The sequence below is a fragment of the Toxorhynchites rutilus genome, chromosome 3 (assembly GCF_029784135.1).
Source record: "Toxorhynchites rutilus septentrionalis strain SRP chromosome 3, ASM2978413v1, whole genome shotgun sequence".
Lineage (NCBI taxonomy): Eukaryota > Metazoa > Arthropoda > Insecta > Diptera > Culicidae > Toxorhynchites > Toxorhynchites rutilus.
Window position 1 is genome coordinate 13,874,710 of NC_073746.1, and position 15,748 is coordinate 13,890,457.

The 15,748-nt window shown below is 41.9% G+C and overlaps 1 protein-coding gene across 2 annotated transcripts; it reads left to right on the forward strand.

Moving 5' to 3' along the window:
- The first annotated feature begins 388 nt into the window (after positions 1-388).
- Positions 389-15,435, forward strand: LOC129777740 (putative lipid scramblase CLPTM1). Of its 2 annotated transcripts, none has more exons than XM_055784198.1 (3): positions 389-713; positions 846-2,466; positions 14,669-15,435. In XM_055784198.1, exons 1-3 carry the CDS (start codon positions 609-611, stop codon positions 14,959-14,961), a joined length of 2,019 nt encoding a protein of 672 aa, XP_055640173.1. In that variant the 5' UTR covers positions 389-608; the 3' UTR covers positions 14,962-15,435. The 2 variants fall into 2 exon arrangements, with proteins under 2 accessions (XP_055640173.1, XP_055640174.1); XM_055784199.1 differs by having other exon boundaries at positions 849-2,466.
- Positions 15,436-15,748: the final 313 nt, after the last annotated feature.

Here is a 15,748-nt window from a genome sequence, read left to right on the forward strand (position 1 = left end):
CGCGCGATTCTCCAGCAGTGATTCTAATCGCCAAATCGCCAAGAAAGCTTCCGGATGGGTAGCCAAACATCGCTTGCCGAAGCAAATTATCCAACTTAATCAAATATGAACCTATATGATCCAAATATTAAACAATACGTGAGCTCCCTAAGCACGAGCCTTGCTTTATACTGCAAACGCTCAATTTGCATTGGTTGAGATAGGGTTGCCAGAGCCCGGGAAATTTTCGTAACCCCTACCCCTGCTAAAGTTGTCCACGTGGTATGTAGACAGTCCCATTATCACTGTGTCCCGCAGCTAAAATGGCACACAACAAAAGCTGCAAACAAGTTTACCCACAACTTATCGTTCGTATCGCTTTTGGGTCATGTTTCTATCTTTTTTTTGTCACTTTGGAACCACCTGTCACGATTAATCAGTCGATTACTGCTCGTTCTCAGCTGTCTTTTTTCATCGTCCCCCAGCGTAGCTCGTCATTGCGTTAATTCGGAGCCTATTCTGAATTAATTGGACTGATTGAGCAAATCACAATTGTTTGTAGACAGCGCATTGTGAGGGTGGCATGAGTTTCAAGTTTAACTAATTTATCGCAAAGGAAAATCGGTGAAATGAGTGATCAGCAAAGTGATCGGCCGAGTGAGCCGATTACCACAGGAGAAGGAGCAGGGGAAGGTGAACCACTGGTGGCCGCGAACAATCAGGCCGTTAACGCAGTAAGTATTGCCCCACTTTGGAAGTGATAACAGTTTAGTATTCGGGCGTTAATCTACGATTGAATGTCACGTTTTCGTGATAATTAGGGATAATTTTAGTAACGGTTTTCCTCTTTTTCCTTTCTTTCTCAGCAGCAGCAAGCACGACAGCCAACCAAGTTGGAATCGTTTTTCGCAATAACCAAATCTTTGATATTGCGAGCACTGGTTATATACTTTATTTCTTCGTTCTTCCGGAAACCTGCCACTGATACGGCCAACACTCAGCCGGGCAATGTTCCAGGGAAAAGCAAGGTTATGGCTTGGAATCTATTCGATAACGGGACCATGTTCGATTTACACGTATATATTTCCGAGGACCCACTGTATGTAGATTTTAACGATCCCAGCTCCCTCGTTTGGCTGCAGGAAGACCTGATGTACGGGGACTGGTATGGGGGTCGCAACGGTGATGGCATTTTTACTGTCAATACTAAAATTAGGGCTTCAGAACGCTTGATGAACAACGGATCTATTTTTCTGCACACTTACGTGACTAAAGCAGGCAAAAGCCCCAATCCGGCAGCCGGTGATGATTATGCGGGGAAATTCATGGGATCCGCGAGTGCGATGTTGAGCAAGTACAAGAAAATAAAACGGGTCAGGACGCACAATTTGTTGGCCGGAGAGAAAGAGAAGTTCGAGAAAGAGTTGGATAGCGCGCTGATGGAGGACAAAATAATGGCACATTGGCATCCGAATTTAACGATAAATTTGGTAACGGATCAAACGAATTGGGCACAAGGAACGGTGCCACCTCCGTTGGACGAGTTTATCAAGTTCCTTCCGGGGGGCCATACCTATCTTCCGATAGTGTTTTACAATGATTACTGGAATATGTTGCGGGAATATCAACCTATTAATAACACCACGCCAGAGCTGGAACTGAATCTTTCATATCAACCATTATCACTCTTCAAATGGCAACTTTACGCAGCCCAAACAATGCGCAACAAATGGACGAATAACATTTTCGGAGAAGCACTCACCGGAGGATCCGAATCCGACGAGGATCAAGATTCGCTCAAAGAAACCCTGCTGGAAACTAATCCCTATCTGTTGGGCATCACGATTGCCGTATCGATTTTTCACAGTATTTTTGAATTGCTCGCATTTAAGAATGACATTCAGTTCTGGAACAATCGTAAATCTCTCGAAGGTCTCTCCGTGCGGTCGGTGTTTTTTAACGTGTTCCAATCGCTGATTGTGCTTCTGTATGTGCTAGATAATGAGACCAATTTCATGATCAAGATCAGTTGTTTCGTCGGGCTGGGCATTGAGGTGTGGAAGATTCAGAAGGTTGTTAACATAAATATCAACCGACAGGATCTCGTGTTTGGCTTCCTGCCGCGTATCAGCTTCTCGGATAAGGGTTCCTACGTGGAATCTAGCACCAAAGTGTACGATAATCTAGCCTTCAAATATCTAGGCTGGTTGTGCTTCCCGTTGCTGGTTGCCTATGGCGTTTACTCGGTGCTCTACCAGGAACACAAGGGCTGGTATTCGTTCGTGCTGAACATGCTGTATGGATTCCTGCTCACGTTTGGATTCATCATGATGACACCTCAACTTTTCATCAACTATAAGATGAAATCGGTTGCCCATCTGCCGTGGCGGATGATGACCTACAAATTCCTGAACACTTTCATCGACGACATCTTTGCGTTCGTTATCAAGATGCCAACCATGTATCGGTTAGGATGCTTCCGTGACGGTGAGTAATGTGCACCCAGTTTGATCAATGCTATCAAGTGTTTCTATCAGCATTCTCTCCATTCGGGTTATCAGCAAACCTTATGAATACAATTAACACTTTACGGACCGCTCACGAGTTTTCTCGTTTTCGCTTCCCTTCTTTACGGACTTACGTGAAATTAGCGGACAAAAGTTTTTGTTGCTTGGAAGTTTCTGTTCAACGTTTTGCTGGATTTCATGAATAATGCATTATTTCAATTGAAATAAATTGATTGTTTATCAAGTAACATCTTTCACAGTCATGCTCATTAGATAGAGAATTGATTCATTCTCGCGTAATTTTTGAAAAGGTCCTATGTAACATTCACATCAACTCGAGAAAAACGAAGTTGAAGATCGGAACATTGTTCCGCGAATTGTTTCAAAAGGAATCGATCTTTATCACTACTTTTACCACTAGCAGTCAATAATAACTCCGCGAAACCAATCGTATCTGTTGTTATGTGACATTGGACGTTTTGACTGACCGCTTCGTACATTGGACAAATTACGTTGTACGATGATAATTTGCAAATAACTACTGAACAACGCTTCAAATACTTGCTTTTCGTGCTAAAAGCAGATCATTATTGTTATAACTCGTTGAATTGTACTAAAAACGATATCAACACCCGAAAATAACAAAAACTCAAAATGTCCGAAGTGCGACTTCGTGTTGTTTTGATTGCTTTGTTACTTCGGACGTATCGAGCGTCAGAGGAAAGAGGCGTCCGAAATAATAGTCGAGTGCTTAAAATTCGAATCTGTACATTGGACATTTTTTGTATCGGTAATAAAAAGGTGAAAAGGATAGATACTTGAACGGTTGTTTTCGCATTGCATTCAATGATTGAGCACTAATGGTATGCATCCATTAACTCGATTTGTTTACATTTGTTACTTAGGACCTTTTCAAAAGTTACGCGAGCATTCATCTTTCCACATAATTCATTTTTTTTTAATCGTGACAGAGAAAAGTTATAGGCTGAAACGTGAGCATGGGTTAATATGGGAAAATATACAGAATTTTGAAAATCAAAAAAAGTTGTTCGAATAGAGTTATCGAATTGATTCGATAGAGAAATATTTTACTTCCAGCAACAATTTAATTAATCGGAAAAGAGTCTGCGAAAAGTTATAGGCCAAGTTGTATGGGATAAATTAATTATTTTAAAGAAAATTGAAAAAAAAGTTATTTGAAAGTACTTATTCGATGTAGACAATTTTTATCTATCTTTACCGCCATTCCATGCCAAACCGATATAGTGGATCTCAGATATTCGTCAAAAGTAGTAGTTTTGTTCTTCATCGCAAGACATTAGACCGGCATTTTTTAATTTTTTTATTAGTGTGCCCATTTCCATTTCTACTTTTTCTGACTTTTTCTGAATGACTTTTTTCAAAAATTCATAACTTTTGAACCACTGAATCGATTTAGATAATCGACATATCAAATTGAAACCAATGAGCTAGTCTTTCATGAATTTTATCTTCGCAAATACTGATAGTCGTTTTTTATTGTTTTCATGGCTTTGGACTAGAGGGCGCAATATTTTTTTATATTGTTTCTTGAAAGTTGAGGTTTTTTTTTACATTACGTATCTCGATATCGGAGATGCTATTTTTTTCGTTTTTGAGGTATGATTTTTCAAAGTTAATTGATGGTTCGAAAAAACATTTTTTCCCCATTTTTGCCACTACAAAAAATCATAACTGTTGAACTACTGGACCGATTCAGATGATCGACATATCAAATTGAAGCTTATAAATTAGTTTTCTTTGGAAAAATACACCTTCGCGCAGTGGCGTCTCGTGAGTGAATTACCTAGTTGTTCAACGCGAAAAGGGGGTTAACTAATGGTCGAATATTGTTTTCTTTATCTAATTTTAATGACTAGGGTGAACTATTTTGTGTTTCATCGTAATTCAAGCATATCAGAGTCTAATTCTAATTTTGAACTATTTTTCATATTCGTGCGTAGTTGATATATGTTGTACTAGCTGACCCGGCAAACTTCGTCCCGTCCATTTGGTTTTGTTATCAATACCTTCAAACAATCACGTGTTCTTACTAAACGCAAGTTCGTAAGTCCAATCGCATGACTGTTCATTGATTGATCTTCTAAACGACCCCGTTGGATTTACCTTTTACTATAAAATTCCTAGTACTTCTACCAAAACTCATCATTATAATATCAGATTATTTTCAGACACAATTCTCGTGTAAGATTTTTAATCCACTCGCAAATAACATGTTTCTCCGTTACATGAAATAAATGTTTGATACAGAAAATATAATAGAATAAAGATAGACCCCTCCCCTCCTCAGTCTTGTTTTCGGGGAAAATGATTTGTTTGATTAAATTTCTCATAGCGATACAGTAATCGAATTCTTCGTTCTGTGCGATGGGCAAATCGGTCGATTATATTTTCCAAAAAAACTACTTTGACGTTGGACCTCAAGAAGCAAATTGTTTTCAATAGCCATAAGTATATGCTTTTCGAGTCGCTCTTCTCCCATCGTTGATTACAAGTAGGTCTTCAGTCTACGAAGAACAGAAAAAGTTCGTTCAACCGATGCTGTGGTTGATGGAAGTATTAGCTTTGCGAGAAAATAATTTCCGAAAAAATATCGTCAAGATTGCAGCTGGTCAGTGTTTTTATAATCTCCGGTATTTTCTTTTCGGTAAATTCTGACTTTGTATTGAACATTCGCAGTTCAATACCCAACTTCACTTTGTCAAAATTAGAGAACCGACAACAAAGATCATCTACTAGATGTCTGGGAAACACCGTGTTGAAGTGTGTTGAAGTGTGTTGAAGTGATTTTCGTTCGTCTTTCAACTCTTTTATACTCGTACTAGCTGACCCGGCAGACTTCGTCCCGCCCAACATTTGTTTTTTGTTATCAATACCTTCAAACATTCACGTTTTCTTACTATGAGCAAGTTCATGGGTCCAATCGCAGAACTGTTCATTCAATCATCTTCTAATCATTATAATATCAGATTATTTTCCGACACAATTCCGTTACATGGAATAAATGTTTTATACAGAAAATATGATAGAATACCGACAGCCCTAAATCGGACAATTCCTTCCTCGAGTTCTGCTCTTATCAACACATTCAGCGATACTTTTTATTGGTATAGATAGAAGAAGATATAGGAGTGAGTTTCATCACATTAAAATCTATTTCCAGTTTCGAACAAAGATCAATCCCCCCCGCCCTCCTCAGGTTGAGGGGAGGAGTGACTATTCATCATGGAAACGTTTCGTGTCCCCTAAAACATTCGCATGACAAATTTGGCTCCATTTGATTGATCAGTTTTCGGATTATGCAGAAACTTGTCTTTCATTTGTATGGCAGCTCCTCCTTAAAGAGGGGAGTGGAGTGTCTAACCACCGTAAAAACATTTATTGCACCCTAAAACCTGCACATGCCAAATTTCGTTTCGTTTGCTTGATTTATTCTCGAGTTATGCAGAAATTTGTGTTTCATTTTTATGGCAGCCCCTCCTAAAAGAGGGGGGAGGAGTATATAACTACCACAGAATCATTTATTGCACCCTAAAACCTCCACATGCAAAATTTGTTACCATTTGCTTGATTAATTCTCGAGTAATGCAGAAATTTGAGACTCATTTGTATGGCATGTTGATCGGTTCAGTAGTTTCCGAGTCCATAATTATTTTATTTATTATATTATTTATTTATTATATTATTTTCTTTGCTATATGTCTCAACTATGTTGATCATCCTAGAGCTTCAGGTCCACTTGACTTTGCACCTGTTCGGGATGTTCTGTTGCATAAATTTCTTCATCTCGCAATCGCGCTTTGGGCTTTGGATGAAGAATGATGCCAACGAAGAGAGGGAAGAAAAATATTTCCCTGTTTTTGAATTTTTCGTGCAAGATTGCAGCAAAACAATATTGAGAACATGTGCCCTACAATGAATATAATCAGCGTTTGGAAACGACTTCTTTGCGATCGCCTGGATTCCTCCTCTATCTCCTGACATCACTCAAGCAAGTGATACTCCAAATTACTGCAGTAAACTGATGGTGCTCATACACTGTTTGACCGAAGCTAAATATTTGACTCTTTTTGACAGATAAAATTTGACCAACGTATACTGATCAAATATATTCGACACAAAACACGACAAGCAAATATTCAGTTATTGGAAGCCTAAAATATTTTTCATCCTAATCGTCAAAACTGTCGGTACGTGGTTAGGTTACCTTAAATATTTCAGCCAAATTTTTTCCATGTTAGATGTTTGACATTGTTTGCCACTGTTGATAATTGAGGAGTGGCAAAAAAAATTGTGTTTGTACAAATTTAAAACCAAACTTTTTCTGTCAAAAAGTGTCAAATATTTGACCTCCGGACAAATAGTGTACGACCACCTCAACGATATGGTTGCTAAAGCTGTACCGGACTTTTCACTACTAACATCTCTCAATGATAAAAATCTTTCGACAGGAATACTAAAATAAAATGTAAGAAAAAGTTCAATTCATGACGAATGTCAAAGGGTCATGCGTTTTTGAACTTATATTTCATCCATACTACTCCCGTCGTTCGTGCTATATCATAGTGTTGTAGCCAACTGAGATTTTCAAGAAATACCAGTGATTTCGTCGATCATAACTGCAACGAAATCAGCTTGTTTTACTTCCCGCGCGATCTGCTCTAGCATGGTGGATCCAACAATTTTCACCAACTCATTTGAATTGTTGCAGATGTTCCAGAAAACACTGCCGTGGCATTTATGAAGCCAGAAAACGATATATCTTTTACAGCCAAAAAATTACACATGTCCTTATAGTTTCCTCTATTTGTAGACATTATGATTTCATCGTGACCTCGGAAACTCAGGCCATGTGAACTGAGAAAAAAAATCTATGAGGGTTTTCATGCCTTTTCTTCACAATTGAATTATGCTTGTTTCTTGTGACTTAATTATAGCGAATTCGTTTTTAAAACTGAGTCAGTGCCAAACTGACTCTGTAATAAAAAAACGTTTTCAGTTTCACGAATGCGGTGGTTTGTTGGTGTGCGTTATATAGTCTGATTTGTTTATATTTACGACGGCAGAGATTATCATCATTCGGCATCGGACTGTTGAGCAGTCCAGTTCACTTTGCTTTCGCTGCGCTTCGATCTAAGATTGGACCCCACCAGTGGTAATCCAACTTGGATATTGTCGTGTGGTTTTTTCTTTTCGTTTTTCGCGTTATTTGTATCGTGTGTTTTCTTCTTACCGCGTCATAAATTTGACGCTTCGCGTAGTGTGTGATGAGCAAGAAGAAGAGGAAGGCAGGCTCGAGCCCTGCAAAAAATGATCGCATTGCCAGGGGCAATAAATTTTCAAGGCAAGCGTCATCTAATGATGCACGCGATGGTGGCGCGGTGAAAAGTGCCCGCACAGAGTCGAGCCTTCGCGACTGTGACACCGCATCGAACGACACTGAAGTAGGCGACTTCGGCGCGACGGTTGAAAATGCAAACTCTGCTACTGAGGCAGCATCCAAAATCAAACTCCCTCCGCTGGTGGTGAAGGCGGTCGCTTTCGACAAACTCATCAGTGAATTTGCATCGATGGGCGTTAAAGCAGAATATAAGCTATGTGGCATCGGCACTAAAGTTTTCCTCCGTACGCGGAATGAATTTGATCTGGTCGTGGCGTTTTTGAAGAATGCCAATATTGAGTTTTTCACCCACGACATCCCGGGGGACAAACCCTTCAAGGCTGTTATTCGCGGCCTGTCTAACTACGACCCGAAGACGATCACCGCTGAACTCAAGGATCGGTTTAAGCTAGTCGTAACCGCCATTTACCGGATGAAACGTAGAGGTGAAAACGAGAAGATGTACCCGGACTGTCTGTTTCTGGTGCACTTTCAGAAAGGGACGGTGACGCTGAATGCCCTCAAAGCGATCCGCTCTCTTTTTTCCCTGAGAATCCGATGGGAACCTTACCGTGGCGGCCGTCGCGACGTCACCCAGTGCCAGCGGTGCCTGAATTTTGGACATGGCACCCGCAACTGTAACATCAAACCTCGCTGCAGCACGTGTGCTAAGGACCACGCCACTGATGACTGCCCAGTGGACAAAGCTGGTAAAGTGGAGTACAAATGTATCAACTGTGGCGGCGCTCATCAGGGTTCGGACCGGCAATGCCCGAAACGCGAAAATTTCAAACATATCCGCAAGCAGGCGTCTATCAACAATCAACCGGGGCGGAAGAAGGAGAAGTCGTTTAGAGCAGAAGATTTTCCTCCGCTTCGCCCCACTCAGCAAACAACTCATCCAAGCGCTCGGGATCGAGCTGCCCCTCCTCAACGTACCTCCGGCGAGCCCGCCGGACAGCGCTCGCCTCCCACCCCCCCTGGATTTTGGCGCCCACCACAAACTGAAACCAACTCCGAAAAGTTCACCCCGACGGAGCTACTGGAAATTTTTGACAAGATGACGACCGCCCTCCGCGCGTGCCGCAACAAGCCCGAGCAGATGAATGTGCTTGGTAAGTTTATCATTGAATATGGCTCTTAGGTCTCTGAAAATTGCCACTTGAAACACTTGCTCGATAAGAGCAAAAGCCATCGAGTTTGCCGATTTCGTCGGCAGACACAGCATCGACGTGGGTCTGCTCTCAGAGACCCACCTAAAATCCGGTGACAGTTTCTGGCTGCCGGATCACAACATCATCCGGCTTGATCGCACCAGCTCTAGGGGGGGCGGTGTTGCGGTCATCGTACGGAAAGGCCTGAAGCTCAACATACTTCCGCACGTTCGCACGTCGGTCATCGAGGCGATTAGTGTGGAGGTCGCATTGACAAACGGCAACATCCATTTCATTGCCGTGTACTGTCCTCATCAGTGTCCGAACAGCAACAGGATGGCGCGTCAGTTCCAAAATGACTTGACTGCCATCACTCGCACCTCTTCTCGCTTTGTTGTTGGGGGTGATCTCAACGCCCGCCATGAGGATTGGCGGAACTACCGACAAAATCAAAACGGGCGGCTTCTCTTCGACCACGCGCAACATGGGCAGTATGCGGTACAGTTCTCGGACGAGCCAACCTTCACCTCACCTGCGGGAAATCCATCGACTTTGGACATCTTCCTTTCAAACATCATGCTGACCAAGCCGGTGGCGGTAAACGAGCTCAGCTCCGATCACCTTCCGGTGGTTGCTGAAGTAGGGGTCAACATTGTTCCAGCCATCTACCTTCGAAAGGATTACCATCACGTCAACTGGCTGGCGTTTGGAAGGATGGTGAACCATCACCTCGAGGAGAACCCGCTGCTGCATTCAGTGGAGGACATCGACCAAGCATTAGAGGGACTTCAATACGCCATCTCCGTGGCTGATGTGGCGTGTGTGCGGCGTGTTCCTGTGAGGGGTAAGTTCGTTGCTATTGACTCTTACACTCAACTATTGATCCGCTTGCGAAATGTGCGTAGACGCCAGTTTCAGAGGACCGGGGATCTCGGCAGAAAGGAAGAGATGGCCGATCTGAACAGGCAGATTGCTTCCAGGATGGTCTCTCTTCGAAACAACAGCTTCGGGCGCACCGTACAAAACTTGGATGATCGCTCCAGACCATTTTGGAAGGTTGCCAAAGTGCTGAAAAACCATCCGAAACCAGTTCCTCCTCTCAAGGTCGGCGATAGTCTCCTCGTTGCGCCTATTGAGAAAGCGAATGCGATAGGCAATCACATTGCATCGTCGCATTTGCTTGGCTCGCATATGGCTAGTCCGCTCGAACAGCAGGTTGCGCAGTGCGTCCAAGAACTAGATACCTCCCCATGTGCCATACCTCGGGAAGATAAGGTCAATGCAGAACAAGTTTGCTCAGCGCTGAAGGCCACTAAGAATATGAAGGCTCCCGGGTTTGATGGAATCTTCAACCTGATCCTGAAAAGGCTCACTCCCAAAGTCTACTCGCTGCTCAGCAACATCTTCAATCGATGCTTGGAATTGCACTATTATCCAAGCATCTGGAAAGAAGCGAAGATCCGCAAACCCGGGAAGGATCCAACTCTACCTTCAAGCTACAGACCTATCAGCCTCCTTTCAGCGCTGGGCAAACTTTTTGAAAAAATCATTTTATTCCGATTGCGAAAATTTGTTGAGGTCAACAACATCCTAGGGGGTCTCCGTAGCCACATTGGTTGCGCGTTCGCTTAGTAAGCGATCGATCGTGAGTTCATAACTCAGGGCCCTCATTGACCATCTTTGTGTTGTTACAGAATAGCTACGTCCACGCAACAATCATCAGCGATGGAGATCGATCCACGGTCGAAATAAGATCGATTCATCCATACAACTGCTCTGCTCTGCCAGACACATCGGGCTACTGTTCTATAAATAACTCAACAATGATCAATCAACTGTCTCCGCTGTCCGGTGGTTCAACTGGATAATGGAAGAACAGAAAGAATAACTCTTACGCCTAAATGGCTACTGTGTGAATGTACCATATGTAATGGTATAGAAGGAATACTGGCGAATGGCAACTGTGTAATGTGCTAATTATAGATCTGATAATCATGTGACATGTACACGATTAAAATTCGGCTCTGTTACAGCTAAAATGCTAATGAGCCTTAAATAAATAAATGGGATAAAAAAAAAACAACATCCTCCTGCCTGAACAGTTTGGGTTTAGACGGGGGCATTCGACTATCCACCAACTAGTGAGAGTGATGAACACCATCCAAAGGAACAGGGCTGTATCCAAGTCCACAGCCTTGGCACTGTTGGATGTCGAAAAGGCTTTCGACTGTGTCTGGCATGACGGGCTTGTATATAAGCTCTGTTCCTTTAACATTCCAATTTATCTCGTGAAAATCATCCGGTGTTACCTTCAGCAAAGGTCGTTCAGGGTATCGTTGAATGGCTGTTTGTCAAACACATTTTCCATCCAGGCAGGGGTCCCGCAGGGAAGTCTGCTGGGCCCTTTGCTGTACAGCCTTTACACCTCTGACACTCCTCCCCTGGGAGATGGCTGCGCGTCCTTTCTGTTCGCAGATGACACCGCAATTGCCGTCAAGGGGAGGATGCCTCGTGAAATAACAAACAGGCTTCAACGATGCCTTGACGCCTTTGTTGAATATGCTAACATATGGAAAATTAAAATCAATGCCTCCAAAACCCAAACAATCATGTTCCTGCACAGGCAGTCTCCCAAACTCAAACCTCCTCCATCTTGCGTTGTGGTGATGAATGGCACAAGGGTTGAGTGGTCCGCTGAAGTAACATATTTGGGGCTAGTGATAGATCAGAAACTCCTCTTCCGTCAGCACGTGGAGAAGAATTTGAATAGGTGTTCCGCTTTGGTTCGATCTCTGTACCCTCTGATCTGTCGACGATCCCGTCTCTCAAAGGTGAACAAACTGGCCGTCTACAATCAAATCATAGCTCCTGCCATCCTTTATGCAATTGTGGTGTGGGGGTCATGTGCTCAGACTCACAGGAACAAACTCCAAGTGGCGCAAAATCGTGCATTGAGGATGATTCTTGATCGTCCTTTTGACACAAGGATCTCGGATCTACACCAAGAGGCTAATATCCAAAAACTAGATGCAATTATGTATGAAACAAAAGCTAAATTTGTTGAGAAATCTAGATCCTCTGAATTTGACCTGATAAAAAATTTGTATATAGTAGATTAGTTAGTTGGTTATTAGTTAGTTAGTTAGTAGTTTATAAGTAGTCTCTTTAAAATTTAATTTCAAACAATACCATTAAAATGGTGAACAACTGTCAAATTATAAATAAGGAACTTTTGCTTAACAGTATGATTTTAAATCCAAAAGCTGAACCGAAGATGTAAAGCCCAGACTGTGTCACTTGAACTGTAAAATATGTATGCAAATAGCAAAACATCTGAATAAAAATGCATTTAAGTTGTAAAAAAAAAAATACTACGGCAAATGTACAGTGTCGACGTCTGGTGGTGATATTAGTGCTGGGGAGGTAAATTGTTCTCCATCAGATCAGAAGGGCCAAGTGCAGTGTAAACATATAAAAGTTTGAATGAAAATTTTTACTTAATATTGTTTGATTACCTAACACATGTAGTTCTGACACTCACTTAACCATTTGTCGATGCATTTCCTGTTTGTTCCACAAATAATTACTATTATAATATAAAACCATCATTAGACACAGTTTTCGTTCAATATTCTGCGATATCGGAAAAAAAACTTTTATTTAATCACATAAAATAAATATTCGATACGTTAAAGTAAATTTTCATTCATAATTTTGATTTTGAAATTTATTCCACCTGAATATCCATCATTATTTTCACCTCCCAATGAAAGCACACGTAGCTTAATGCCGTCTACTCTACTCTTCAAAATCAGAATTCGAATTGGATTACGATTCCAATAATACAAAAGCAAAAGCAGCAGGTTTTCCATTTTCATAGTCTTTATTTTTAGATTTTCCAAAACAATATTCGGAACTTGACAGTTCAGTATAGTTGTATTGGTGAACCCGAGTGCCAACCCGTGAAACATCTCAGTGCGAAACTACAGCTTTCGGGGCGAACTAGTGCGACACTGAGTGCGAAACTGAGTGAATAAAAAAACGTTTTGACAGCAGTTAGTGCGGCACTGGGGTTGAAACCGAACAAAAACGAATTCGCTATTAGTATGATTTAACGCAATACGAGTTTTCCCAAACGTGCGGCATGTCATGCTGTTGTTGATGGGATCTTTGGTAGCTGAATGAGTTTTTATAGCGGAAGATAGACGTATTCAGATTTGCACATCCATTAAAGTTCCGTGTAACCGTTTCTAACACAGGTCGTGTTATCTTGTGCAATTTCGGTCGTGGAATATCTTTTTATATTTATATATTTCTCTTCCTCGGTCCTTTTCGCAAAGGGTCTTTCCAAAAGCTCATCAACAATATACTGTCCAACAATATCCATATTTTGTTCTAAATTGTGACGATATATCGCGTTGTTGAATAATTTTAATACTCGGCGCAATCAATTTTTTTGCCTGTTTAAGTTTTGCAGCCATCCAATTGGCTGTCACTTCCCGGTCTTCCCATTTCTTCAGCTCACTTTTCAACACACAGTCAGAAGTCCACATAATGGTTCTAGACCAGTGAATGGTGAGTTTGAGCCGTTCCTGGCAAGTTCATCTGCACGCTCGTTGCCCTCTATACCGCAATGGCCAGGAATGGCCAGTACAGTTGTACCGAACTTATCTGACTTAATTGCTGTAAAAGGAAGATGCATTCCCAAACAATTTTTGAAGAGCATTTAAAAGCATTTAGAGCATTAAGTGCCATTTGACTGTCTGAGAATATGCAGATTTCAGCATGCCTATATTTTCTTTTGAGGCAAACATGTAAACATTCTATTATTGCAGCTATTTCTGCCGGGAAAACTGTTGGCCAGTGCCCCATAGCTACAGAATGTTTTATTCTGGGAACATACATTCCAGCACCTGTTCTGTTACCCATTCTCGACCCATCAGTGTAGAACATGATTGAACCATTACGAGCGCTAGGATAACCCTCATCCCATACTGAACGAGAAAGTTCGATCACTCTGTATGGAATGTCATAATTAATCCTAGGTTCCATCCAATCACTGTTCATCTCTGAGGCTGGTCCATTGGGTAAGAGATTAAGGGTGCTAAAGTGACCAGTTTTGTCCCCGTCTAGTATTTTTTTTTCCATCTTTTAAGCTTTAAAGCGCTTTTTCTAGCCTCTAGCTGAACATATTGATTCAAAGGTACCAGGTGAAGGATAGCCTCCGATGCCTTTGAAGAAGTCCTTCGCATTGCTCCAGTAATTGCAACGCATGCTAGTCGTTGGGGTTTGTTTAGTTTTTTTGTAGCTACAGTCTCCTTAGTCTTTGGCCACCATACAAGTGAGGCATAGGTTATCCTAGGCCGCACAATTGCAGTGTGCAGAATAGGGCCGCTATATATTTTTTTTCCTTTTTCAAATATTAGGTTGTGCAGTGCATGAGGTGCACATATGGACGAGACACCACTGGATCAATGCTATCAAGTGTTTCTATTAGCATTCTCTCCATCCGAGTTATCAGCAAACCTTATGAATACAATTAAGATAAGCTGAACCATTGCTCCGCATCTTATCTAATCTTTGTGTTTTCTATTCCTGCCTCTCTCTAGATATTGTCTTCTTCATATTCCTCTACCAACGCTGGATCTACAAGGTGGACTCGAAGCGTATCAATGAGTTCGGTTTTTCGGCAGAAATGCTCGAAGAACAGGAGGCCAAAACTAAGGCACCCGGGGGAGCGCTGATGGATGGTTCCGTCGCTCAGCCATCGCCAGTCGTCGACGAATCTGACGCATCCAAGAGCGCACCATCGTCACCGAATGGGACCAAAAAGCGAAAGAACAAGAAATCTTCGCCCCAGGCCAAAGCCACCAAGTCGGCCACGGAGAAAAAGGATGATTGAGGAGGCTGTCTGGTGTTGTTTGTTTTTTTTTAGATTAAAGATGATCACCAGTAAATTCCATCGCGATGGGATTGGTAGGCAATAAGGCGAGTGGTTTTTAGAGCAAATGTAATAGACTAAGGAATATTCGTGGCGTGTGGCTTTTCTTCATTTGTAAGATACTGAAGAGCGTATACAATATTGTAAAAGCGTATTGTTATATTTTATCGTCTACTCAACGCTGCATTCGCAACGACACACAATACATACCGGCAGAAGTTGTTTAGGAGCTTCTTAATAATTTATTTGATACGATAAGCTGCATTAAACAAAACCAATCTCAACTGACTTGAACGCACGATACCCGACCTGGACGATCAAAACAACGGACCGACATTATCTTATCCACTGTAGTTAAAATGTAGGAAATATTGTGTAATGTAGGACCGATCCGGGAATACATAATAGCGAAAATAACTATGATGCCTAATATAATTTGTTTTTTTTTTGTTCACAGTTTAGTGGATATCACAAATGAGTCTTTCGCGAAACGTTCCAAAACGTTCCGTTCGTTCTTGTTGGACCGCAACGCTTAATGTTCCCTATGAATATACCCATAGCACATTTCAAATCTAAGCGCACCTGTGGCCGAGTGGTTAGCGTCTCACATTATCATGCCGGGTGTTCGGGTTCGATTCCCGTTCTGGCCGGGGGATTTTTCGTCAGAGAAATTTCCTTCGACTTGCACTGTGGTCACGCGTATTCTAGAGCTTGTCCCTCGCAATACATTCGAGGCGTATTATTTGGC

Bases quoted from the DNA above. Each gene is read 5' to 3' on its own strand.
- LOC129777740 (XM_055784198.1), top strand. From the start codon at position 609: ATGAGTGATCAGCAAAGTGATCGGCCGAGTGAGCCGATTACCACAGGA. The intron at 714-845 runs GTAAGTATTGCC...TTTCTTTCTCAG, and splicing joins ACAATCAGGCCGTTAACGCA to CAGCAGCAAGCACGACAGCC. The intron at 2,467-14,668 runs GTGAGTAATGTG...GCCTCTCTCTAG, and splicing joins GTTAGGATGCTTCCGTGACG to ATATTGTCTTCTTCATATTC.